Consider the following 25,066-nt stretch of genomic DNA (forward strand, 5'->3'; position numbering starts at 1 on the left):
CAATTCGTAACCATTTATACAGCCTCTTCAATTAAATAAATTAAGTGAACGGATCGATGTACAGTCGCATCAAATTATTTATTACAAATTGTCCTAAAATAATTGATGAATGTGAGATTAAAAAGTGTGACATATCATGTCCTTAATTGAGAAAGAATTGAATTGCGAAATTACAGAATTTGTGAGATAATAGAGAGGCAATTAGAGAAGTGTGACTGTAATCTAAATATTCACAATTATATAAACTTTCGACTTTAATGTTATTACTAAGGGAAGGGAAGTGGTACTAATGAATACAATCTATTAGATATTAATACAATAGTAATGAAGATGTTCATGATCATTTTCTAGATCATTCTAATAATTAATATATAAATGGTCATCATCAGATTGTGACCAAGGCTGTGGTCACAGTCTGATCAAAGTCGATCTACTAATTGAAATTTCTATTACACTAATTAGCTCTTAAATGTTAAATGAGTCTCAATTATCTGAGTTTTTCAGTAATCTTAATCAACTCGAAATTATTTACATCATTTGATTACTCATTTTTGGATAAGGCAGCCTAGTGATTAACCATTACGTTGACTGTTGATTACGATTCACTGATCAATGTTAAATCATATAAAAAATAAAACACATCAATTGTTTCTCAGTTAAGGTGTTGTGTTCATTTTTCAATCTATCAGCAATTAACTCAACATGGATTCAGAAAAATTTGGTTACCCTGAACTTCCAATTTCAACTCATCAATCACTTTCCCCACCTCCATATACTGTTTCTGGTCCATCGTGTCCACCACCACCTCCACCCATTGATCTTGTACCCCAACCAACAGCCTCAGCTCAGGACGGACAACGAGTCGGTAAGTTGATTTTCTATTGAGACTTAGTTTAATTGTTGGAAAACAATTTGTTCTTTTTATATTCAACTATTAATATTACAATAGTTACTCTTGGTACTACGAAATTTGGACCTTATTCTCAGAACGTGATTTGTCCAACATGTAACGAGCAAGTGATCACTATAACTAGTCAGAAATCAGGTTTACTTGCTTGGTTGGTATCGGTCGGTTGCTGTGTATTTGGGTGCTGCTTAATCCCCTTTTATACAGATATTACTTTAGATGTTGAACATTCGTGTCCACGATGTGCTCGAAAACTTGGAGTCAATCGCAAAATCGAATTCAATTAATCTTTTTTTTCTCAATGTTCAATTTAAACAAATTTTTTCGGATTTTTTCGACTAAAATTCTGTTAATAAATTATTGAAATTAACTATTATTTAAGTACACACTTTAAGGTTCTCCTTTCGTCTACGACCATACCAAGCTGACACACTTCTACCCATAAGAAATCTGGTGTTCTTGCCTGGTTGGTATCGATCGGTTGTTGTCTATTCGGTTGCATATGTGGCTGCTGTTTAATTCCCTTTTTTTCAAGTATCACTTTAGATGTTGAACATTCGTGTCCAAAATGTGCCCGAAAACTTGGTATTTATAGTAAAATCTAATCAAATGGACAATTTTGTTTCCAATCAAAAAGTTTATATTCACACTTTAAGGTTCTCCTTTCGTCTACGACCATACCAAGCTGAAAGCACCGGATCCCGTCCGATCTCCGAAGTTAAGCAGCTTCGGGCCGGGTTAGTACTTGGGAGGGAGACCACTTGGGAACCCCCGGTGTTGTAGACACTTTTTGATTCTCTTGATTAAACTTTTTCCCCCATTCGAGTCATTACTTTTTCTTTACATTGAGAAATAACACCCAAATGTTGCTCTTAAATTAGAAACCTTTTTTTTCCAGCTAATTGTTTGCATCAATTTAGGAAGAATATTCTTCCTAAATTAATTTATTCATGTTGTCATTTATTAATTATATTCTGTAATTATAATTCATTGAAACAGTTTGTCATAGGAATCGCAAATAAACTATTAATATTTTTATCTCAAACTTATTTTCTTCTTTATTTTGTATTACAATTATATCAATCATTGTGACAAATTAGTTGTTCATCGTTGAGGCCTAATCCGAATGTGAATGAATATGCAATCTTATTTCGCACGACCGCACACATGCAGATTCTGGCATCGGGCTTCAAACGTCGATGATAACGTTTGTACTAAATAATTACTGCTTGGCACATGTGCTTCTGCGTGGAAATTTGTACAATCACTAAAAGCATTAAGAGCACTTTCCAGGATTAATCAATCTGAACAAAAAAAACAAATTGACTCTGGAACAAAAATCTCATTGATGGAACTCATATTCGATTCAGTATTATAATTTCTCACGTTCAATTTCTAATATGAAAAGTCGATTGACTCTATTATCATATTCTTACGAAGGGTTGGAAAGAGTTTCAATTAGCTTAATCTACTAGTTGCATAATTGATAATGAAATTTCTGGTTGATTACATTGATTTAATTGTTATTACTTCTCATCATCATTGTAGTGTGCACCTCATACTTGGTCAATCGCGGCTGAGATGAAATTATCGATAATCTTGTTTACGTTGATTTACATTTACAAAGCTAAACCGATGGTTGGATTGAGTTTGAATGTTGGCCTAATTGTTGGATGTTTGATTTACATCAGTTCAATATTTTACTACAACGAGCTTGAACCTCATGGTATCACCAGGGGATTCAGTATACTGTGAGTTTAATAAGATATTATACAAAAAAGATCGCTTTCTTTTTCTTACTCTTTGTTTTTCTTTATTTTTATTTTTAATTGTAATTAAGTGACTTTGAAAACTGGATGCACTTTATTCACCTTCCAACAATTAATCGTCTATGGTCTTATATAACTCCGATCTTCGTTGTTTACTTGATCAGTAAAGGATTTAAATTGAATTCTATTGAGGTAATCTATGAGAAAGTTTGGTTTTCTTTAAATTTTAATTCTTTTCTCTTCCTTGACTTACAATTTAGACTGTTAATCGTATCAAATGGATTTCTATCTTAACCATTATCGCTATCACTTCATTTCTTCTTCCAACTATTTGGGGACCACTGAACAATTATAAGACTCCAATGATTGTGGCAATTTATTCAATTTTTTATCGACTGCTATCAATGTCTTTCTACGTGTTGATAATTATCTTCGTTTCGAGTGAAAAAATATTCCAACATATAAATCGTAATAATGATTACTATGATAATAATAAGCTCTCGCCTTCAATTGATAACGTTAACAACAACACTTACAACAAACAACGTACGCGAAACTTTTACCTTCGTCGAAATAGTAAAATAGATCAGTTCATTCAATCAACTGTAATTTTACTTCGATCAACATATTACGTTCATGTCGCCGTGTTCATTTGGTACTACAGTTCACAGAAATGGCCCATATTACCATCTAAGGAATTGGTAAAAGAAACAAATCAGTTAATTGTTACAACTCACTAACATTTTCCATTTATCCTCAATTTCAGATCGGTCATATGTTTTATGCTATATTTTTAGCGATTCATGTTGGATTAGTGTTCCAACTGATTATCCTTGGGCCATTTGTATCGTTAATTGTTGAGAAAGTTGGTAACAATCGATTATTCAAAACTGGATCTTCACAAATGGTCAATTTACCGCTCACAAGAAACGGCGGAGCTCAATGAGAGGACGAATTGTTTAACAACAATTAAATTAATTTACTCGATAAATTCTTGATCAGTTGACATTTTTTATTGTTCCATAGTAATTGAAGTTAAATTATAAATAAATTTGTTAGATTTTCATCGTCATATTGAACCTTCGTGTCCACAATTCGCACGAAACCTGTTTTTATAAAACTAATTCTGTTAATTTTTATTATCCAAGTAATTCAATAAACTCAATCTATTTGAAATTATTTTCAAGAGTTTTGTTTCCTAATACCAACGAAATAAATTCTGTCACAATTAATTGAATCAACAAGGACATTAAACAATATCCCGAATATTTCATCATCTAGTTTTTACTTTCAATCCACTTTAAATTACTAATTCAACCCTTTTTCGCGTTAACAACTTTATTGATTATTCACACAAATATTAATTACCAACACCGTTAACGATGTTAATTACCTCCATTATTCAAACTGATAAATATGTAACCAAATTATAATTAGATCCCATTAACTGTTAGTCTTTATTTGATTGAACCTCTCGCTTGTCTCTTGTGTTTTCAACATGAATTCAGGAAAATTTGTTCAGCCTGAGCCTCGAAATACGTTTACATCTTATCAACCACCTTCCTCGCACAGTTTGGTACCTCATCCACCGATCCCGCAACAATCTCATATCGGCAAGTTTTTCGAACTCATAATTAATCTATTCTCTATTTGGTATTATTAAATTATTTGAAAACAATTTATTTTCTAGGTCCAGTAGTTCCTATTGGTGCAGTGAGTTTCGGACCTTATCCTCAGAATGTGTTCTGTCCAACATGTAACCAACAAGTGCTCACTTCTACCCATAAGAAATCTGGTGTTCTTGCCTGGTTGGTATCGATCGGTTGTTGTCTATTCGGTTGCATATGTGGCTGCTGTTTAATTCCCTTTTTTTCAAGTATCACTTTAGATGTTGAACATTCGTGTCCAAAATGTGCCCGAAAACTTGGTATTTATAGTAAAATCTAATCAAATGGACAATTTTGTTTCCAATCAAAAAGTTTATATTCACACTTTAAGGTTCTCCTTTCGTCTACGACCATACCAAGCTGAAAGCACCGGATCCCGTCCGATCTCCGAAGTTAAGCAGCTTCGGGCCGGGTTAGTACTTGGGAGGGAGACCACTTGGGAACCCCCGGTGTTGTAGACACTTTTTGCTCCGATTAAGATTCGTAAACTTTTCCTGATTTTCAAACTTTCACTTTCACTTTCATCTAATTTTGATTTTTTTTCATGTATTAAAAGTTTGAAATGTACAATGTAAATGTTATATTGGACAATTAGCCACATAATAATCAATTTATAATTAGATAAACTTTGAATATTTAATAATCAGTATAATTTAATTTGTAAAATATAAAAAATTTCCATTGATAGTTAAATATATGATTTTCTATGCGACACTGATCTCAATTAACGGTGAACATTTCCAAGATGATGGAGCACAAGTTACGTTTCGACTTGATTTTTCATTTGTTTCTTTAACAATTAACTTGATATCTTCATTAATTGGTTGGGATGAAGATGGATCCATAGTTGATCCTGTACATTGAATCTCAATTTTGTATAAACCAGGATAATAAAAGACTAGTCCTAATTCATGACAGTGACTTTTCATCGTTAACATCTAAAAGAAAAAATTAAAATTAAAATTAAACGATAGTCAATTGAATGAAGAAGCTAAAATAATAGTAATTAAAACCCTTACTTCATCAATATAAACTTTATCCGAGCCCAATATTGATCGATTCATGTCGATTTTATAATTTTTAGTTCCATTCTGAAAATCTTGATAACAAGCGACCAAAAGTTGAACATTTCTCAAGATATGACCACTTATATTGGTCACTTCAATTGTTAACATAACTGGTTCTCCAATTGCATAGTTAAGTTCCTCTTCAATCTTCAGTTCTTGTCCATTAACTTTCACATCCCATTGAATAGAAGACATTAAAATGGACTCTAGGAGATTCCCTGTCCAAGGAATTTCTGACATGGAGGCAAGTCCAGTTATCGAGGCTTGTAATAGATTCCAGTTTAGATTAACCTGATTAACTAAATGGTTTTTACACCTTTTAAGTAATAAATTTTCATTGTTAAAACTTTTCTCATTGTTTAGAGAAACATTTTCACACAATAACGGGACTCGTTCAACGGGTACGGGTATGCGACAAGTTTCTCGTGACTCAATTAGAATTGACTTATTCTCGCTGTAATTTAATTCCATTTCATAATTAGTCGCATTGAGTACATCAAATACAAGGTAACAATTGGAAGGCCTGATAAAGAAAAATAACCAAAGGTTAATTGATTTCGAATCGTCGTAATTATTTAACTCACATTTCTGCAGGAAGTACATCCCATTTGGTGATTAATACTGAAGGTAAGATATCAATGTTAATTGCGATTGCACATTTACGACAATAACCCGAAGCTAGGCCACCACCGCCGCTATATTCAAATTCAAGGATCACCTCTACGATCTGTTAATGGAGAAAAGAGAAATTGATGAGAATTTAAATGACAAGGAAATTTAGTTGTGATTAATTTACCTGAGGTTGATACTCTTCAAGAGTATTAGAGTTGACTAGGTCATATTTTCGTTTTGAATTGGAATTACTTCCTCCACTTCCGCCCAATTGAAGTTCTGATAAGAAATTAGCTACAGCCGAGCCCAACATGTGAGACCTTTTCGATGAACTATTTTCCGTTGTGTTTGCTACTGTAGTTGAAGATGGGTGATGATGTGGCGATCCGGCTAACGAATTAGTGTTTGTCAGGGACATTGGGATTGGAGATGAAGTTCCACTGACCGAAGCAGATTTAGCTTTAAAACTTGAAGCTCGTCTTTTTGTTGATGAGGATAGGAAATCACTTATACCATAAACTTCAATATTAAAATCAAATGACGATTGAGCTGGAAGAGGAAGACAATTGTTGAGATCATTGTCATCCCAGGAAACTAGATTTGATTCAATTTCTTTACCAAGCTTACTGATAATTTTAACCGAGATTATTTCAATCATTTCATTATTGGGACTATTATTTGTTACCCTAAGGGAACAAGTTTTTTTTTGACCAGCATAAATTGTTAGGCTAACATTGGACATTATTGCATTGGTGTCGGTGGTTAGTGAGGTAAAAGTATCTGACTTGGGTAAATCGGGAGCGGAAATGTCAATTAATGGCAGCGGAGGAATAACTTCAACAACATATTTAGCAGGCAATTTAAGTCGATTACAGTTGGGTAGGTGAGGCCAGCGACAGTCACTTTTAACACCGAGAACGTGGGTTGAATAGCCAAGGATTTCAAGCTTTCCATTGTTCAAAGGTGTTCCCGTTAAATGAATAGGAAATGGTCCTGATTCCGCTGGGAGTGTTAAAGAGGTTGGGTATGTTTGGAAGGCCACTCCGTCGGTTAAAAGGGCGATATGATTAACTTGTAATTCAACAGGTAAATAGTTGGATACTTGGAGAGTTATTTGGCAAGTTTCTCCTTGGATCCATTTGAAATCCATGGTTTTTGTAGAGAGGGAGATAAGTGACCTACGTCTTGGCTGCGGTCGACTCATTTGAATAGGAGTGAAAATAAAAGGACTTGAAGCGTTGGTTGTGATTAGATTGTCCATCGATTTAGGCTTCAGTTTTACTGGACGAAGGGAAGCAAAAAGATTCTGAATCTTAAGGGAAGAAACCATTGGAAATTTGGTTAAATTAACTGAAGGAATGGTGAATCCATTTTCGAGTGTAAGTATAACTGGAGCTCCTTCGCCACATTTAGAACCAAGAGACTCCAATTCTCGCGCAAGGTCACTTTTTTCCTGGTGGGTTAATACTTCACATAAACATTGAAGAAGGAAACTCAAATGACGAATTGATAATTGTTCGCATCCCATCTCTGTGGCACTTCGAACAAGGTCATTGAGTATTTGAACATGAATTCCTGTCCATCCTATGCGCCTTTCACGGATACGTTTTTCATATTCAATTGGATCTAGTGTTAAACCATAGCCATCGAGTGATTCAATCAACAGGTTGTAACATTTCTCCCAACCACCTGATCCGCGAGCGGCTCTTAGAGCAGCCAATCTACATTGAAAAGCAGCTCGACGGTGGGAGGTAAGGTTACCAGATTGTTGAGATAATAATCGATCAGGTTGTTGTGGAATTGGTGGATCTTGAGCTTTAATAAAATCAGGACCAGGTTGATATGCTGGTGGAGGTTGATTAAGATGAGAAGGAGGTGGAATAAATCCTGTTGGCGGTGGTGGGGGTGCTACTCCGCTGGCCCCACCGGCCTGGTCGTAATATGAATTATATGGCGGTGGACGATCAGATGAATCGTCTGCATACTCTGGAGGTTTTTTATCTTTACCCATTCTGAATGGAAATGATAGGAAAAAAGACCAAAATAACAATAAATGATTAATGGTTAGTGAAGTAACAAAATATTAATTGAAATGGAAAAATTTCAACAAATTTTGAGAGAAAAATGTTCAAAGAAGAAAATCTGAGAAAATGATTACTAATTATGAATCCAAACAAGACTAAGATTGACCCAAATGTAAACAAAAGAAACTCTTAAGGTTAATAACCACATTGATTAATTGAGAGAGAAAGTAGAGAGGAACAAAGAAAAGACAAAGAGATATAAAAATTTCTACTTACAGAAAAACACAAGATGAACAAGATTTGAAACTTTCCACTTAATTGTGACAACACAGTTAATCGATTGGGACAGTAAATTTATAATGAATTGGATTTACCCAGTCGAAAATTAAAAAAAAACTTGAAACAGTAATTACCGTTAATCGAATCTAATTAGTACTACTACGAATTTGAGTTACTGTTCCATTGATTCAATGACATTGAAGAGACAAAATTTCTTGGAAAATGGTAAACAAACTATTTTCTGCTCTTTTTCAGCCAATCAGAGTCCAAGGAAAATATTCTACTGATTTTGATTGGATAAAAAGTGTTACATTTAGTTGAAGAAATAAAACTCAAGTACATTTAACTCCATCTATTGAGAGTGATTACAGTTGATTACATTTTTTGACTTGAATTGCGCCTTTTCGAGATGAATAGGTGATATGTTGGTAGAGTCAGGATACATTATTCCGGTCATCATTGTAATCGAATATTAAATTTTGATTGCTTACATCATTCAAAAAATATATGATACAAACCATGATTAAGTCTGATTAGTTTTACATAATATCAACCTTTGTTTGGTTTTTCCCAATGGTTATTATTATGTTGACAAGGGAGTGTTAACAATTATTGATATAATCACAACAACAATCAAGAATAAAGTTCAACAATTATTCAACTGGAGTTAACATAGTGAACAATTTGATGTTTAGTTTTACAATTTATATAATTTAATCCATTTCTTATAGTACAATACTTGCTCCATGAAACGTCAATCAAACTAATCAGTTAAATTTATTTCCACTCAAGAGTTGACAGTGAATATGATTAACTTAATTGTTACCTAGTCAATCGTTTCTTAGCTATTAATTTATTATTAAAAACTGAATTAACGATTTATTCATCTCTTTAGGCTCAGAAAAAGGGTTATCAAGGACCAGTGATTGGAATCAAAACTTCTGATGAAAACAAACGTGAATTTGATGAAGAAACATTGAAAAAAGGCCGAGCCATGATTGGCCTTCAATCGGGATCAAATAGCGGAGCATCTCAGGCCAAAATGACTCCTTATGGAGCATCGAGACAAATTATCCCTGGTTAATCATTGGATCATTCAAATGAAATCAAATTGAAAATCTTCATGCCGTCGATGATTAAATGATATAATTCATAAATCTGTGTTTTCTTCTTGCTTTCCAAGTGTCTTTTTTTTCCATTGGTTTCAAATTAACTTAATTTTCTGCTTACCCATTGACAATCAACCAAAAACAATCACAATTAAGTCTGCCCAAGCTGGAAAAATGTTACTCTTTCATACATTGTTATCGTTAGAAGAAATAAAATTATTTTCTCTTTAGAGAAATTAAAAACAAAATTAAATTGATAATTAAACTAATTTAATTGTCCAATAAAAGGTAAAATTAAGTTTCACAAGAAACATAATCATTAACAATTTAGTCGATCACATGCCTGTAAGGTCCATGTTTATCCTTGACTATTGTAAATTGGTTAAAAAATTAATTACACTAATGTAATACAATAAGATGGACGACATAGTAAATTTTGATGGTAAAATTAATCTTTTAACAATCAAAATTAATTTTATCACAAATAATGAAAATCAATCTGTTTTTTGTGCATGTTTGATAATCACATTCCGATTGATTGTAATTATTCAATTATGTTCGATATGATAAGTTTTTTTCTTGTATCTTCCATGATCCAAAATCATTAATTAGATTCGTCGATGTAAACCAAGTTTTCTACCGCATTTCGAGCACGAATGTTCAACATCTCGAGTGAAATCAGTACAACAAGGGATAAGACAACAACCAAGGAAACAACCGATAAGACAACAACCAGCCGATGCCAACCAGGTCAAAATACCGGCTTTGTGGTTAGTCGTGGTGATGACAGTTTGATTACATGATGGACAGAGCATATTTTGAGGATACGCACCGAAACCTGCTGGACCAACGGTAACTATTAAAAAAAGGAAAGATAAATCAATAAGATAAATTAGATAATCATGAAGAGGAGTTACATTATTCTGGTAAATATTGAGCAATTAAAGACTCAGATGATAGTAATGTGATTCGAGGCACGATTAAATTTAATTGCGAGAAACCATTCAACCTTGATTGATATTTTAGAGACAGTAAATCTCATCTCCAGCCAATCGATTAACATTAATTGAGTAAAAGTGTTCATCATGTGATTCAGCATGATCACGATGATGGTGAATAATAATGATGATGATGAAAACAATCAAAATATCAGAAAAGGAAAAATCTATACAAAACTGAAGGAAATAAATCTTATGGAGAAGTTCAATTTGGTTCAGGAATTAGAATGTTTCATTTCCGATTTCGTCGAATGCCCAATGAGGAAAACAAATTAATTCCTCTAAATGAGAAAGCTAATTTTAAAACAATAATAAACATTGGGAATGTTAAAATAATAAACAAAGTGATAAATAGAGAAAGTGAATTGTAACAATCAACAACCAGCATAAGAGTTAATGAGCTTGATTAACATTTTAACTGTGTTGGTTATTAATTTGAATGGAACAGAAAAAAATGTTTATACAATTAAGAAATTTCAAGCGTTAATTGCAACTTTACAGGGTAATCACAATTGACAGGTTTTAATCTATTCTGACTAATTACAATATACTGATAATAAATACGATTAACTAACATTAAATAATATACGTCATAGAAAAATAAGTAAACAGTCAAAAAATGAAAGGAAAGAAAGAGAAACAATCAACTGCGAGAGTGTAACAACAATTAAAAAGAATATACAAAAACGAAAAACAAGGTTAATTGTAGTTGATTAATGTTGAAAGAGTTTAAGGTGAACTGTTTAGTAGATTTCATTTCTTTTTCAAGATGAGTGTTAGTTGGTAGCTGATGGTGAGTGTTGGTGAAAAAAGAGAGAAAAGAATGGAACCAGTTTATGATTTGAGGAAAGAAAAGGAAAGTAAAAAATGTCTGACATATGAGTCACTACCAAAAAAGAAAATGTTTCTAATTGTGTTGCGAGAAGGAAAGAAAGGGATGAAAAAGAGAATTTCTATTCTCACAGTTTTTAATTCTATTCTCTTTTAGTCACCATGTTACAGGTTTTAATCCATAATCATTAATCTGATGTTCAAGTCATTGAGATTAAGAATATGTGAGAAAGAGAAAGAAGAAAAAGGAAAAAAACAGAAATTCTATTCTTTTAAAAAAAAAGAATATATTTCATTCTCATTTGATACAAAACTCAGCAAGACAACAATGTGACATATTTTTAGATTAGGCCTGAGGTTTAATCTTCTTGCTCTCGGTAAGAAGATGACAAACTTACCTAACATTGGCGATGAGGCCATACCGGGTGGTGGAGGAGGATAAGAAGGTGGCTGAGATTGAGATGGACCACCAGGATAAGGTGAAGCTTGAACTGAATAATTTTCCGCACTTGAATAAGGTGGTGGAGGAGGTAATTGTTGGTATTGTGGTGATGGGGCAGAAGGTGAAAGATCTGGATAACCAAATTTAGAGTCCATAGTTGTTGATGAAAACAAAAAAAATGTCGAAAATTAAAAATGAAAGAAAATTACAAAACCGAGCCAACAATTAACTATGACTAATGAACATGAACTGAAATTGAATTAAAAAGACAAAAAGTTTAAAGTAATTCGTCGATTTGAACGCCATCTAGTGGAAAGAAAGTGCAACAAGTGATCATATGTTTTTCTCTTGAAAAAAAGTTGATCAGTTAATTAATTAACGAATGATTTTTATCTAATCAATTTAAGTGAACCTTTTTTCGACATTTATACAACAATTAGTTGGTCAAATTGATCCAGTGATTAAAGGTTTTTATTTCTTTTTCAATTACTCTTAATTTTTTTGTTCGTTTACTTGTTTTCCTCTGATTCCAACTTGTTGATTTAGTTAAATCTTATCTTGGACAATTAACTTAATTGATCTTATTGATTTACTTTAACTAATACGCTTTTAACTATTTCGGGTATTTTATCAATGGGGTTAATCAGGTTAACTGTTTATCAGTATTAAAATTAATCAATGATAACCTTTTTGTTAAATTGTTATCTGAAAGGACAAATCAGTTGAAAATTGTGAAAGTCAATGATTTAATCATTGATAATTTAATAGTTAAATTGTTTAATATTTAATAAACTCTGTGAACTAACAAATTCATTAAAGTAAATCAACAATTAGACAACGTTTATCATTAAGTTTTCTTGAAAACAATTGATTGAAACAATTAATTTTTTTTTTGATTGATTGAACAACCAGATGCATTGAATTTATCAACTGAACAATCAACTGATTGAAGCAATTAATCAATAAACGTTGAACCTTAAATTGTTCAATCAATTATTTCCCTTGGAGACTTTCCCCTCCAATCATTTCATTGGTGAATCTTAATTGTGTTGATTACGTTTCATGATAATAATTTATTATTAATTTACTTTCCTTGTTTCAGTTTTCTGATTATCGCTGATATTGTAGATTGGTTTTCACACTCAGAAAACATTAAGTCTTAGCCAACAATTAACTTTAACTGGTAACTTTTGACTTTGTGTACTTTTAATTGTTACTATCAACATGAGTGATTTAAGATTTAAACTCAATCGTATCTCACCTTATACTCTTGATCTTGGTGAGGGTCCACATTATGATGAATTAACTGATCGTTTATATCATGTCGATATAATTAAAGGTGAATGTTATTGGCTCGATACGAAAACGGGATCATTTGAGTGTTTCAACTTTGATTCTGGACTTTCGTTGATTGTGCCGATAGAAGGTCAAGAAAATAAGTTTATCATCAGTCAAAATCAATCGCTTGTTAAATTAGATTTGTCAACGAAAAAACTAGAACCAATTGGATCGGTTGACTCAGGAAGAGACACTCGAATCAATGACGGTAAATGTGACCCTAAAGGTAGACTTTGGTTTGGTACAATGAACTGGGAACGGAAACCAGGTCAATTCGCTCGTGGTCTTGGTAACCTTTATACTCTTGATTGCGATGGTCAGATATCTTTGAAACAAGACAATGTAACGATTTCCAATGGATTGGCCTGGTCAAGTGATAATCGAACCTTTTATTACATTGACTCAGTTGAACGTCAAGTTTGGGCTTATGATTATGATCTTCAAACGGGAGACATAAGTGAGTTAATTTCGTATCATTTTTTGATCGCTATTGTTAATTAATCTTTCTCATAGGTAATCGTAAAGTTTGTGTTGACTACAAACTATTGTCTAGTTTCGTTGACAATGAAGTTCCCGATGGTATGACGATTGATTTACATGATAAACTTTGGGTCGCTTCATTTAATGGCAAAAAAGTGACTCGATTTGATCCAGAAACAGGTAATCGTTGGTTGATTAAATTGTAGATAATTATAACTTTCATCTTTATAACCAGGAAAAGTTCTTGGTATCGTTGAGACTCCTTCAAGTAAGACCACATCGGCTACATGGGGAGGAAATGATTTCAGGACACTTTTTGTGACATCAGCTACTCATGGGGCTTCAGCTGATCAACTCCTCGGTGAACCGGATGCTGGTGCTGTTTTTAAGGTCACATTTGACCAAGAAAATATCCGTGGATCAGTCAATCAATCATTTAAATTTCAATGATGGGTTGGTGTTTAACAAGATGGCCGAATATCGATTAAAAGTAATTTTTGTCATTCAAGACTTTATTTACATTTCAATAAATGGTCACTTTTAAAATAAAATTGATGATTAGAATCATCGATTGGCACTAAGATGCTCAACAATACAAAAATTCATTCACATCAGACTAGATGTATTTCTCTCTAAACCATTCATTTTAAAGCAAGATTAATTAGTAACAATTTATAATGTCTTTTCGGTAAGAAGTAAGTTTCCTGAACGTGGAAATTGAAAGGTCGATCTCCTTCAGGTGAAAACAGTACTCAAATGCGTATCCGTGATTGGTTGAATGAATCGAATACTTGGAATAATCAAGGGTAAACATTCAACGGGGAGGCAGGCAAAAATTTCACTTCCACTTGGTTTTCATTTTCTTAGAAAGGAAAAAGGTTGAAATTGGTTATTCAATCATGGAAGCGACTCTTAATAGCAGAACTGCGTTAAACAAAATGATAGAGTTACCAGGTCTCCATAGCAAATAGCAAATAATTATTATCATAACCTTGAGACAGTTGAAGTATTCAGGAGAAAAATTCTAAAGAAATGGGAGAGAGAGAAAAGTAAATAATGAGCATAATAGTGATGCCTTCAGGGTATAGTTGAATTTGAGATGATGAAATTGTGGACGATGAAAATTTCCAGGAATTCCAAGTCAATGTAAATGATGTTGTTTTGAGATGATGACTTATCAGGCCGAGATATCACATATCCATGTACATTTGTCTTTAGCCTAAGATTTTTTGTTTACTGAAAAATGGTTAATATAACAGCTCAGTTTTAGCATTGATATCTTCGAAGCTTTAGTTGTTTGTTTATAAATCTTTGCTTCGAAACTTATGAATATCAATAGTTGTAACGGTTAACAGAGTCTCTTGTATTTTCCAATACGACATCCACAGTTTGGACATTTGTGCTGAACATCTCGACACGAATCAACACAACATGGAACTAGACAACAGCCAAAATCACAACCAAGCATAAAAAGGCCAATACAAGAAAGCCAAGTTAATGCTCCAGTGACAGATTTAGTCTTGGTTACGACATATTCCCGACATTTTGGACAAACGGCATGTTGAGCGTAGGGTCCAAATTCGTCACTGATGTGGATTTGAACATTGGTCACTGTTGTTGCTAACGAGAAAAAAATAAGAAAAATTAATACAATCACAATAAAATCAGAAACGAAAAACCTTGAACTTTTGTATCGTAAAAAGTAATTAGCATGAGCATTAACTAAACAGCTCAATTACTTTTAAAATTACTAATTAAGAATGTAGTGATTAGATGGTATTGGAAGAGTCGATAGAAATCAAAAATGTACAGGGTTTCAATTACAAAAGTTATCTTATTATTGTTTATTGTGACTCACAAAACGATATGATTAAACAATTAAACAGTAATTATAGAATTGTATATCTGATAGTATTTAGTTGTTTTGTAAGAGAGATAATCATCGTTTTCAGAAGGGGGAGTTGGAAAAGGTTAATAAATGAATAAACTAATCAACAGAGTAATAAAAATCAATTATGATGACGCATAAAATGTGTATTGAGAGATCAGAATTAAGTTGTAGGTAAAAATGATGGATCGACGAAACTATTATAAACCAAAAATACACAATTGTAGTAGTAACTTCATTGATCATGAAGATTATGTTAACTGAAATGTAACACTTGATGGATAATCAATAATTGGTTAAAGGAATAGACAGAAATGAAATCGGATACACCGAAAGTTAAAAGTAAATAAATGTAATTGAAAACGATTGATATATTTACCTGTGGCGGGTCGGGCATGTGTCGGAATACCAGATTGTTGAGATAATAATCGATCAGGTTGTTGTGGAATTGGTGGACCTTGAGCTTTAATAAAATCAGGACCAGGTTGATATGCTGGTGGAGGTTGATTAAGATGAGAAGGAGGTGGATTAAATCCTGTTGGCGGTGGTGGTGGTGCAACTCCGCTGGCCCCACCGGCCTGGTCGTAATATGGATTATATGGCGGTGGACGATCAGATGAATCGTCTGCATACTCTGGAGGTTTTTTATCTTTGCCCATTCTGAATGGCAGAACAAGTTAAATGGAAACTGGTTACAGAGACTTGGTCACTAAGAACAAGGAAAAAAGACCAAAATAACAATAAATGATTAATGGTTAGTGAAGTAACAAAATATTAATTGAAATGGAAAATTTTCAACAAATTTTGAGAGAAAATGTTCAAAGAAGAAAATCTGAGAAAACGATTACTAATTATGAATCCAAACAAGACTAAGATTGACCCAAATGTAAACAAAAGAAACTCTTAAGGTTAATAACCACATTGATTAATTGAGAGAGAAAGTAGAGAGGAACAAAGAAAAGACAAAGAGATATAAAAATTTCTACTTACAGAAAAACACAAGATGAACAAGATTTGAAACTTTCCACTTAATTGTGACAACACAGTTAATCGATTGGGACAGTAAATTTATAATGAATTGGATTTACCCAGTCGAAAATTAAAAAAAAACTTGAAACAGTAATTACCGTTAATCGAATCTAATTAGTACTACTACGAATTTGAGTTTCTGTTTCATTGAAGAGAAAAAATTTCTTGGAAAATGATAAACAAACTATTTTCTGCTCTTTTTCAGCCAATCAGAGTCCAAGGAAAATATTCTACTGATTTTGATTGGATAAAAAGTGTTACATTTAGTTGAAGAAATAAAACTCAAGTACATTAAACTCCATCTATTGAGAGTGATTACAACTAATTACGATTAATTGTGAATCAACGTCGTCGATTCAACGATTGTTGATTAACAATTCAGAGAATCTTATCTTAGATGAGAGAGTAAATGACGTCTGAGAGAAATAACTTAACATGTTAATCAAAAGTATTTAGAAATTATTTAACTGGATTTCCCTAGAGAAGAGGAAGATGATTAACTAAGGAAATCAAGTTAATTACGTAAAGTTAAGATTGGAAAGAAAAATTGATTAAAATGATCAACATGTTAACACCTACAACTGTGAGGATTGACAATTAATCTAATTGTCTTAATGATTTTTCATTCTAAGATTCGTATAGGAATAACAATTAACAATCATGTTGATTGAAACAATTTCTGTTTATCATTTGATTTAAAAATATAAACAAAACTATTCTGTTGATTGATTGTTATTGTAGATTGAAAATTTTAAGGAAAATTTTTGTTAATCCAATTAAATTTGTATTAATTAAATAATACAAATAATAACAGTGAAAGATGATTGCCGAACAATTTAATTAATCAATCTTCAGAAATTGAATGAGCAAGAAGCAAACAACAATTACCTCAAATGAATGAAATCAATTTGATTAAAATTTAATCATTAAATCTAACTGATCATGGAAAATTTTTTAATCACTCAGAAATCAGAACATCTTAATTGTTCAATCAAATCTTAAGATGATTGAAGTTGGAAAAGTATTAAGATTAGTCACTAAACTTACGAAAGAAAATTAGAATAACAATAATCCAAAATGGAGAACAAGTCATCTTGATACCAAAGAGAATAGAAAATTTTTTTTATTCTATTCTCTTTTAATATTTTCTCACACACATAAAAATAATCAAAGATTAAAAGTTAATTACTAATTAATAGCAACATAATTATTAATAACCTATGTTATTTACAGAAGTCAATGGGTGAGAGAAACAATAAAACAACAAACACTTACCTTAGCAAAGATTAACACATAATCCATAATCTACCTTGAGAGTATTTCAATCCATTGGAATCTTCTTTCTCTTTGTTTCTCTATTCTTTTCCCCTCAATTATTCATCATGAACATGGGATTAGATCAGAATTTATTTAAAAATATGTGAGAATCAATGAAATCACTTGAAAATGGCACAAAAATCGTGAAACAATTAACACCAACAAATATCAACAATTAGAAATAAAAACAATCGTGTGAAAATCAAACGACCAAAACAAAGAGAGGGAAGAGTTAAAATAGACAGAGAAGAAAAGAGAGAGAATATTTCACCGAAAGGAACTGGAGGGAAAGAGGCGGTTCCATTAAATGGAAAAGTATAAAACTCATTTTGATAAGCAGATTAAAGTTACTTGATTGTTAATCGTAATTGACATTAGTCAAAATTTCAATTCTTTGTGATTCTTGTTGATTCTCTTTAATTGTTTTCTGTTCATCTTCAGCTTGTTAATTGTTAATTGAATCTATTAATTGTTTAATCCATTGAGGAGACAACAAGATGGCCTTCCAAGGACCTGCTTATGGACTGAGTCGTGAGCTTTTACTTAAGGTTTGTTGATTTCTCTTTCCATCCTAATTGTTTGGTTAATTGTGATTCTATTTTTCTTTCAATTATTTAATTGTGTCATCTACATATTCTTCTAATTGTTCAAGTGTTTTCATGGCTAATTTTCTTCTCATTCTCATTTTGAGATGATTTATTTATGTGGAACATTGTCACTTGGATGGAACATTTTTTTTCCATTTCCATTGAATATTCTATTCTATTTACATTTTTTTTTTCTTTTCTCTTTTCAATTTTCTTTTTCTTTTTCTTTCTAGTCCCAAGCAAAATTTGATATTGAATTGGCTAATCAGGCTCTTAATTGGGTTCAAGCTGTAACAAATACGTCATTTAATTTAAACAACAATGATGACAATAATAACAATGATAACTCAACAGGAATTAAGGATCAATTTGAATTTGCTGAGGCTCTCAAGGACGGTATAGCTTTGTGCAAGTAAGTCTATTGATAAATTGTGATTACCTTTGGTTTGATTTCTTTTCAAAATACATTTCTGATGAAATCATGTGGATAAAATTACTTGTCATCCCCTTTTTTTCATTCAATATTCACCTCAATTTTCCAAGTGTCATCATATGATCTAATTACTTATGTTTGTCTTTTTGTTTCCCTTTCCTTAATTGTCATCTTATAGTTTAATCAATGGTTTGGCTCCCGGTTCAATAGGAAAGGTTAATAAGATGAAAACTCCATTTAAAGAGGTGAGTGTCACCTTATCCTCATCTCTCCCACCACAACCTTGATCATCATCTGTAATATTTACCATATTTGATAACCATAAGGGAGAAACACACCAATCAACCTGTCAGATATTTACTTTTATTGACAAAGTTAATCAAAAACATTTAGAGTAATGATTAACTTGACAATTTGTCTTGTTTATTTTTCTTTCTCTTAATTTGATGATTACTGGTTGATTAATTAATCTCAACACTTCATCAAATGACTTTTTTTCTCTTTCTCTTAATGGGGACAATTTTCGATCCACTGATTGTGTTCACCACAATCAATTGTGTTCAATTAAGATTATTGTAACACTTTCTCTCTCCCTCTATCCAATCCCATTATTATACAAAAAGTTTCATTCACTGTTAATATTTATGGATTTTATCTCTTCAATTAACACACAATTTATATTTATAATTTTTCCTAATTACTCACTCAGATTACAGTTTAATTATGAGAGATTGACTTTGTTTCGACTTTGTATCATGTTCTTTTCGCCATTTATCATCACAATTGTTAACAGAAATTCATGATTATCGTTTGAAATCAAATTTAAACGATAATTATATTATCATAGACTCTTTATTTTTATACATGTAAGTTCAGTCCATTTATTTAGATTGAGAGTCTATTCTTGACAAGTTTCTGACGCTAATGATTTATGATTGTAACTGTTAATTGTTAATTAGTTAGTTTTAACTCTTCTTATAACCATGTTTCCTTTCCAATGTATTTTTTGCCTCGTAATTAGTAAATCATGAAAAAAAAACAAAGGTTTCCATAGACTAGGTCGCCCTTGAAACTTATCAATGATCATTTAGATTGCACAAAAATAATGAACAATGTTTTTTAATGATGATGACGAGAGAGAATTAAAAAGACGATTTTAATCATTTACTTTGTTAAGTTTACGATTATTTCAAATCATTAATGATGAAAACATTGATCAGAAACCTAATTATCCTTTGGTAAATTGTACCACTTTATATTAATACAATGTACAAGAAAAACAATTAGCTAGAAAATCACTTTTCCCATAATCACCGGAAATTAAGCTCAATTTCATTCAATATTATCAACATATTGATTCATCTTGAAATATTCCTTCTTTCTCTCTCTCTCTCTTTCTCTCTCTCTAGAGTCCTAATTGTTATTTCCCAAATTGATTTTAAAGAATAAGCAATTTTAATAGTTATCATCAGTTCAATGTTTTTTTCTCTCATTGAATAAAAATTGATGAGATCACCTTAATAACGATAAAGGCGATCTCAAAGTGGCCTGAGAAAACCTTGAGAGTACATAATTTAAAAGGCAATTTTCAAGGATTTTCCAACCCATTGATACTAAATACATTTGATTAATCAACATTGTAATCATCCTAAATCATGATGATACAAAGTAAATTGTTATTTGACTTCATCCAAATGACAATCAGTGCCTAACCTTTGAAAAATCAGCCACTAACCATAAAATTTTAACCCTACCTTTAATTTTGAACATTAACAATTTACTGATTCTACTAGATAAACAAATTGATATGAAGGCTCTATTTTGATTGTTAATACCTTGAAGTTGATAAATTGTAATGATTAAGCAGAAAAAAAGTTGAACAATCAAACTACTAAATAGACAACATCAAGAACGACGATAGATAAATGAATCGAAATGAATTTATTTATTTCTCGTTTGTTTTTCAATAATTAATTTTCACTTGATTGTTGTTTCTCCCTTATCACAATTAACTCATTGTTTACATTAACACTAACAATTAAAATTTTCACCATTTTCTTTCCATCAGAGGGAAAACATTGAGCTTTTCCTTAAAGCATGTGAAGCTTATGGTCTACGAAATCATGATCTCTTTCAAGTAAATGATTTGTATGAACGTAAAAACCTTTATATGGTAAGTTGACAGTTAATCATCGCAATTAACCAACAATCAAGTAACATTATACATGTATTATAAAGAAAGATTATGATTTTGAAAGAAAGATAGAAAAACGTAATCACTTTTCCTCTTCTCAATTTAGCATTAAATCATAATCAACAAATCAATCGTAACCATCTAAATGTCTTTGTTGATCAATTAACTAATTTGGTTATTAACTAGTAACAGGTTGTTGTTTCAATTAGCATTGAATTAACAGCTTTGAACTAAATTAACAACAATCAAGACTTTTTTTTACCATAAATAGCTAGTTAATTATAATGAATTTCATCTTGACGATGTAAATATTGTTTTTATTAATAATTATTAATATAAATTAATTTTCTTATTTTTAATTAGGTTGTTAATTGTTTACATTCACTTGGAGGCCTGGTAAGTAAAACCACAATTAATAAGATTGATTAAATAAATTAGACTTATCCTGTTTTCCTTGAAATACTTTTGTTTGGTAACAATTAGTTTCATTGCATTAAAATTTTGATTAATGTTTGAGGCCCGATAGTTGAACTATTAATAGAAATAAATTGTCCAATAATTTAATTGTAATATCTGAAACAACTAAATCAGCCATTTACTTGTGAGTAAATTTATCCGAGGTGCATAAATTCTGGTAATAGAAACAGGTTACATGGTTAAACTTAATCATTGTAATCGAATATTAAATTTTGATTGGTTACATCATTCAAAAAATATATGATACAAACCATGATTAAGTCTGATTAGTTTTACATAATATCAACCTTTGTTTGGTTTTTCCCAATGGTTATTATTATGTTGACAAGGGAGTGTTAACAATTATTGATATAATCACAACAACAATCAAGAATAAAGTTCAACAATTATTCAACTGGAGTTAACATAGTGAACAATTTGATGTTTAGTTTTACAATTTATATAATTTAATCCATTTCTTATAGTAATACAATACTTGCTCCATGAAACGTCAATCAAACTAATCAGTTAAATTTATTTCCACTCAAAGTTGACAGTGAATATGATTAACTTAATTGTTACCTAGTCAATCGTTTCTTAGCTATTAATTTATAATTAAAAACTGAATTAACGATTTATTCATCTCTTTAGGCTCAGAAAAAGGGTTATCAAGGACCAGTGATTGGAATCAAAACTTCTGATGAAAACAAACGTGAATTTGATGAAGAAACATTGAAAAAAGGCCGAGCCATGATTGGCCTGCAATCGGGATCAAATAGCGGAGCATCTCAGGCCAAAATGACTCCTTATGGAGCATCGAGACAAATTATCCCTGGTTAATCATTGGATCATTCAAATGAAATCAAATTGAAAATCTTCATGCCGTCGATGATTAAATGATATAATTCATAAATCTGTGTTTTCTTCTTGCTTTCCAAGTGTCTTTTTTTTCCATTGGTTTCAAATTAACTTAATTTTCTGCTTACCCATTGACAATCAACCAAAAACAATCACAATTAAGTCTGCCCAAGCTGGAAAAATGTTACTCTTTCATACATTGTTATCGTTAGAAGAAATAAAATTATTTTCTCTTTAGAGAAATTAAAAACAAAATTAAATTGATAATTAAACTAATTTAATTGTCCAATAAAAGGTAAAATTAAGTTTCACATGAAACATAATCATTAACAATTTAGTTGATCACATGCCTGTAAGGCCCATGTTTATCCTTGACTATTGTAAATTGGTCAACAATTGAATGATTCTATTGAAGAATAAGTTTGATTAGTTAATTGTCGAAAACAAAAATACTTGTAACAATTAAACTAACCTTGTCAGCAGATAATTGTTGATATGTTAGATGAGTCTTATTGTGAATGGTCATCACTGAGAAGCCATAATCAGAGATTCGAACGGCACTCCAATCAGCTGGATGGGAAACAAATGGATCGATGCCTTCAGGACAGCCCTGTAAACTCAGAACAATTAACTTGAATCGTCAAACGAAAATAAACAGATCTATTTACCGCTGATCCTGTGGTGACATGAACGGGTGCCCCTGGGTTGGTATAAGGCTCGGAAGTACTTCCGTTGTAAACCTTTTGATCGTAGATTGGCCATAATCGTTCGTAAAGATGTTCGTGAGCCCAAATCTCTAAATCGACACCATATTTGTAAAAGAGATCCTCAAGTCCGAGAAGATGGAAAATAGGAAGACCTTTACGAACCTAATTGAAGAATAACAATTGTTACTAATAGAATTACGATCAATGATCAACAATCAACTTACCACCGATTCTCGCTGTCTACAATCATCTAAAATTGACAATAAACCATCTGTATTACAATACATCGGTCTGTGGCCTAAAGTAATTATCCAAGGTCTTTGTTCACGGTTTTCTGGCTTATTGGCCTCAATTAGATCCGCTTCTAACCATTCGAATTGTGTGAACATTTGACCCAATCCATATTGAATGAAGAAATAAAATTCTGTCGAGAAACTGATTATGTGAGCTGGACCAAGATTGTAACTGTAGAAGTGATTGTTTATCTGTCCACTTTGAGTGTCCACCATTGAGAAACGGTTAACATAATTTGAAAAGTTACTAAAAAGAAGAAAAAAACGAAAACAATTCAGTTGGTCCATCGAAATAATCAATTTATTAACACTTACTAAGCTTGTTCGTGATTCCCAACTGAAGTTTGATAGGGTACATAAGCAGCGATTGGTTCAATTTGTCTCATGAATTCATCACCGATTCGAGCATTATCCTGAAAAAATAGAAAACGATCAATCACAATTCGTTTAATTACGAGTCAAATGTCAGATTTACCGAATGCAAGTCGTAAGCAAAATCACCTGATAAGATGAGAGATCATGATGATTATTAGAAACTAATTAGATAATCACAATTTATCAACTCACCGTTATGATGAATTGCATCAAATCGTCCACTTTGAGCATCTTCTTGTAATCGAGGCAAAGATTTAGAGTTATCATTACCCAGGTCACCATAAACCGCTAACCTTGGACTCCAATCGGAACCATTTTTAATCGCTTTGAACCAGAAAATTGGAGACCAACCAAGATCACTACCAACTCGATAAACTAATTGACCAGTTAAATTAAAAGAGATGATCAATTGTCAGAAATGAAAGATATTAAAAGAAAAAGTACAAAAACCAACCATAGGTTTCTCCTGGTTCTAAGTTTGTCATCGTAGCTCGGTGAATGTACATTGATCGTCTTTCGAACCCTCCATCGGTGAATTTACTCGAATATCCACTAACCGATTCTTCAATTTTTCTCTTTCCATAACCAACAATCGACTGGTCAGTTCTATCAAAAGTTGTCCATGTAACCGTCATTTCACTTGGATTACCTGAGATGAGAAATTAAAAGTTTTGAGAAAATTAATATTCCAATTATGAAACCAATTACTTACTTCCTAGTGACAAATGAATTTGTTCAGGTTGAGTTCGAACTCGAGATTTGAACAGTCCACCATGAACATTGCCAATTGTGTTAACAATTGAGAGAAACAATAAACACGTAACAATGTAACAATTCATCCTGATACTTTGACTCTTCTCGAGCTAATAATTTGATAATTGGTGGAAATTATGATCTTTTTATTGTAAAAAAAAGTTAATCAAACAATCACAATTTACATGTACAAGGAATGAAGGAAAAAATTAACTTTTCTAATCTAGATTAGATTAAAGGGTGAGGTTGATTGTTAGGATTAAAACATGTTACATTTTAATCAATAATCGATGATTGTACTGCCAATACATTTGATTAACTAATGGTGATTTATTAGATTGAAAAATTAACCAATCATTAATAAAAATAGTAGAGACAAAAACTTTTGGTTATTTTTTAAATTCTGAAAATCAACTTTTATTTAGCGCTTGTTGATCAGCAATCAGCAATCACAGGTAGAAAGTTCAATTGTTTATAATTTTAAACAATTAACAGAAATTAATCAAGCAGTGATGATAATCTTCTGTTGATAATCTTTGTGTTTAAATATCAATCAAATACAGAGGTGGGATAATCATTTGAGACAATTTCGAATCGGGATTTTAACGAAACTACTTGGTTGAGAAATTTACTTTTATGCAATCTGAATAACA

The 25,066-nt window shown here is 31.7% G+C and overlaps 8 protein-coding genes and 2 non-coding genes across 13 annotated transcripts; 6 read left to right on the forward strand and 4 right to left on the reverse strand.

Moving 5' to 3' along the window:
- The first annotated feature begins 1,574 nt into the window (after positions 1 to 1,574).
- Positions 1,575 to 1,693, forward strand: LOC128394523 (5S ribosomal RNA). The gene has a single exon (XR_008326404.1). It is a non-coding gene; the product is annotated as a 5S ribosomal RNA (ribosomal RNA).
- Positions 1,694 to 2,233: 540 nt separating this feature from the next.
- LOC128394082 (uncharacterized) lies at positions 2,234 to 3,852 on the forward strand. Its single transcript, XM_053354332.1, has 4 exons — positions 2,234 to 2,658; positions 2,748 to 2,868; positions 2,937 to 3,377; positions 3,443 to 3,852. Exons 1-4 carry the CDS (start codon positions 2,489 to 2,491, stop codon positions 3,620 to 3,622), a joined length of 912 nt encoding a protein of 303 aa, XP_053210307.1. The 5' UTR covers positions 2,234 to 2,488; the 3' UTR covers positions 3,623 to 3,852.
- Positions 3,853 to 4,174: 322 nt separating this feature from the next.
- Positions 4,175 to 4,623, forward strand: LOC128394034 (lipopolysaccharide-induced tumor necrosis factor-alpha factor homolog). Its single transcript, XM_053354268.1, has 2 exons — positions 4,175 to 4,289; positions 4,367 to 4,623. Exons 1-2 carry the CDS (start codon positions 4,175 to 4,177, stop codon positions 4,621 to 4,623), a joined length of 372 nt encoding a protein of 123 aa, XP_053210243.1.
- Positions 4,624 to 4,685: 62 nt separating this feature from the next.
- Positions 4,686 to 4,804, forward strand: LOC128394524 (5S ribosomal RNA). Its single transcript, XR_008326405.1, has one exon. It is a non-coding gene; the product is annotated as a 5S ribosomal RNA (ribosomal RNA).
- Positions 4,805 to 4,970: 166 nt separating this feature from the next.
- On the reverse strand, positions 4,971 to 8,529 carry LOC128394074 (protein brunelleschi-like). The gene is made up of 5 exons (XM_053354322.1): positions 8,323 to 8,529; positions 6,207 to 8,034; positions 5,995 to 6,137; positions 5,363 to 5,933; positions 4,971 to 5,281 (listed from the first exon to the last, which is right to left on the reverse strand). The coding sequence occupies exons 2-5, from the start codon at positions 8,031 to 8,033 to the stop codon at positions 5,048 to 5,050; spliced, it is 2,775 nt and encodes a 924-aa protein (XP_053210297.1). The 5' UTR covers position 8,034; positions 8,323 to 8,529; the 3' UTR covers positions 4,971 to 5,047.
- Positions 8,530 to 9,682: 1,153 nt separating this feature from the next.
- LOC128394091 (lipopolysaccharide-induced tumor necrosis factor-alpha factor homolog) lies at positions 9,683 to 11,954 on the reverse strand. Its single transcript, XM_053354345.1, has 2 exons — positions 11,662 to 11,954; positions 9,683 to 10,290 (listed from the first exon to the last, which is right to left on the reverse strand). Exons 1-2 carry the CDS (start codon positions 11,858 to 11,860, stop codon positions 10,043 to 10,045), a joined length of 447 nt encoding a protein of 148 aa, XP_053210320.1. The 5' UTR covers positions 11,861 to 11,954; the 3' UTR covers positions 9,683 to 10,042.
- A 79-nt stretch (positions 11,955 to 12,033) lies between these two features.
- On the forward strand, positions 12,034 to 14,104 carry LOC128394081 (regucalcin-like). Its single transcript, XM_053354331.1, has 4 exons — positions 12,034 to 12,172; positions 12,808 to 13,500; positions 13,557 to 13,703; positions 13,759 to 14,104. The coding sequence occupies exons 2-4, from the start codon at positions 12,930 to 12,932 to the stop codon at positions 13,971 to 13,973; spliced, it is 933 nt and encodes a 310-aa protein (XP_053210306.1). The 5' UTR covers positions 12,034 to 12,172; positions 12,808 to 12,929; the 3' UTR covers positions 13,974 to 14,104.
- LOC128394087 (lipopolysaccharide-induced tumor necrosis factor-alpha factor homolog) lies at positions 14,008 to 17,954 on the reverse strand. 3 transcript variants are annotated; one of them, XM_053354339.1, is made up of 3 exons: positions 17,716 to 17,954; positions 15,791 to 16,120; positions 14,008 to 15,143 (listed from the first exon to the last, which is right to left on the reverse strand). In XM_053354339.1, the coding sequence occupies exons 2-3, from the start codon at positions 16,068 to 16,070 to the stop codon at positions 14,872 to 14,874; spliced, it is 552 nt and encodes a 183-aa protein (XP_053210314.1). In that variant the 5' UTR covers positions 16,071 to 16,120; positions 17,716 to 17,954; the 3' UTR covers positions 14,008 to 14,871. The 3 variants fall into 3 exon arrangements, with proteins under 3 accessions (XP_053210314.1, XP_053210315.1, XP_053210313.1); XM_053354340.1 differs by lacking the exon at positions 17,716 to 17,954 and adding an exon at positions 16,402 to 16,613 and having other exon boundaries at positions 15,791 to 16,127; XM_053354338.1 differs by lacking the exon at positions 17,716 to 17,954 and adding an exon at positions 16,402 to 16,612.
- A 139-nt stretch (positions 17,955 to 18,093) lies between these two features.
- Positions 18,094 to 22,545, forward strand: LOC128394086 (calponin-3-like). Of its 2 annotated transcripts, XM_053354335.1 has the most exons (6): positions 18,097 to 18,305; positions 18,578 to 18,756; positions 18,956 to 19,022; positions 20,846 to 20,950; positions 21,335 to 21,367; positions 22,079 to 22,545. In XM_053354335.1, the coding sequence occupies exons 1-6, from the start codon at positions 18,255 to 18,257 to the stop codon at positions 22,265 to 22,267; spliced, it is 624 nt and encodes a 207-aa protein (XP_053210310.1). In that variant the 5' UTR covers positions 18,097 to 18,254; the 3' UTR covers positions 22,268 to 22,545. The 2 variants fall into 2 exon arrangements, with proteins under 2 accessions (XP_053210312.1, XP_053210310.1); XM_053354337.1 differs by lacking the exon at positions 20,846 to 20,950 and having other exon boundaries at positions 18,094 to 18,305.
- Positions 22,546 to 24,701, reverse strand: LOC128394078 (acid phosphatase type 7-like). The gene is made up of 9 exons (XM_053354328.1): positions 24,373 to 24,701; positions 24,115 to 24,309; positions 23,853 to 24,035; positions 23,761 to 23,786; positions 23,601 to 23,698; positions 23,217 to 23,532; positions 22,954 to 23,154; positions 22,758 to 22,895; positions 22,546 to 22,691 (listed from the first exon to the last, which is right to left on the reverse strand). Exons 1-9 carry the CDS (start codon positions 24,497 to 24,499, stop codon positions 22,620 to 22,622), a joined length of 1,356 nt encoding a protein of 451 aa, XP_053210303.1. The 5' UTR covers positions 24,500 to 24,701; the 3' UTR covers positions 22,546 to 22,619.
- Positions 24,702 to 25,066: the final 365 nt, after the last annotated feature.

The sequence above is a fragment of the Panonychus citri genome, unplaced genomic scaffold, assembly GCF_014898815.1.
Source record: "Panonychus citri isolate SS breed McGregor unplaced genomic scaffold, ASM1489881v1 Contig00139, whole genome shotgun sequence".
Taxonomy (NCBI): domain Eukaryota; kingdom Metazoa; phylum Arthropoda; class Arachnida; order Trombidiformes; family Tetranychidae; genus Panonychus; species Panonychus citri.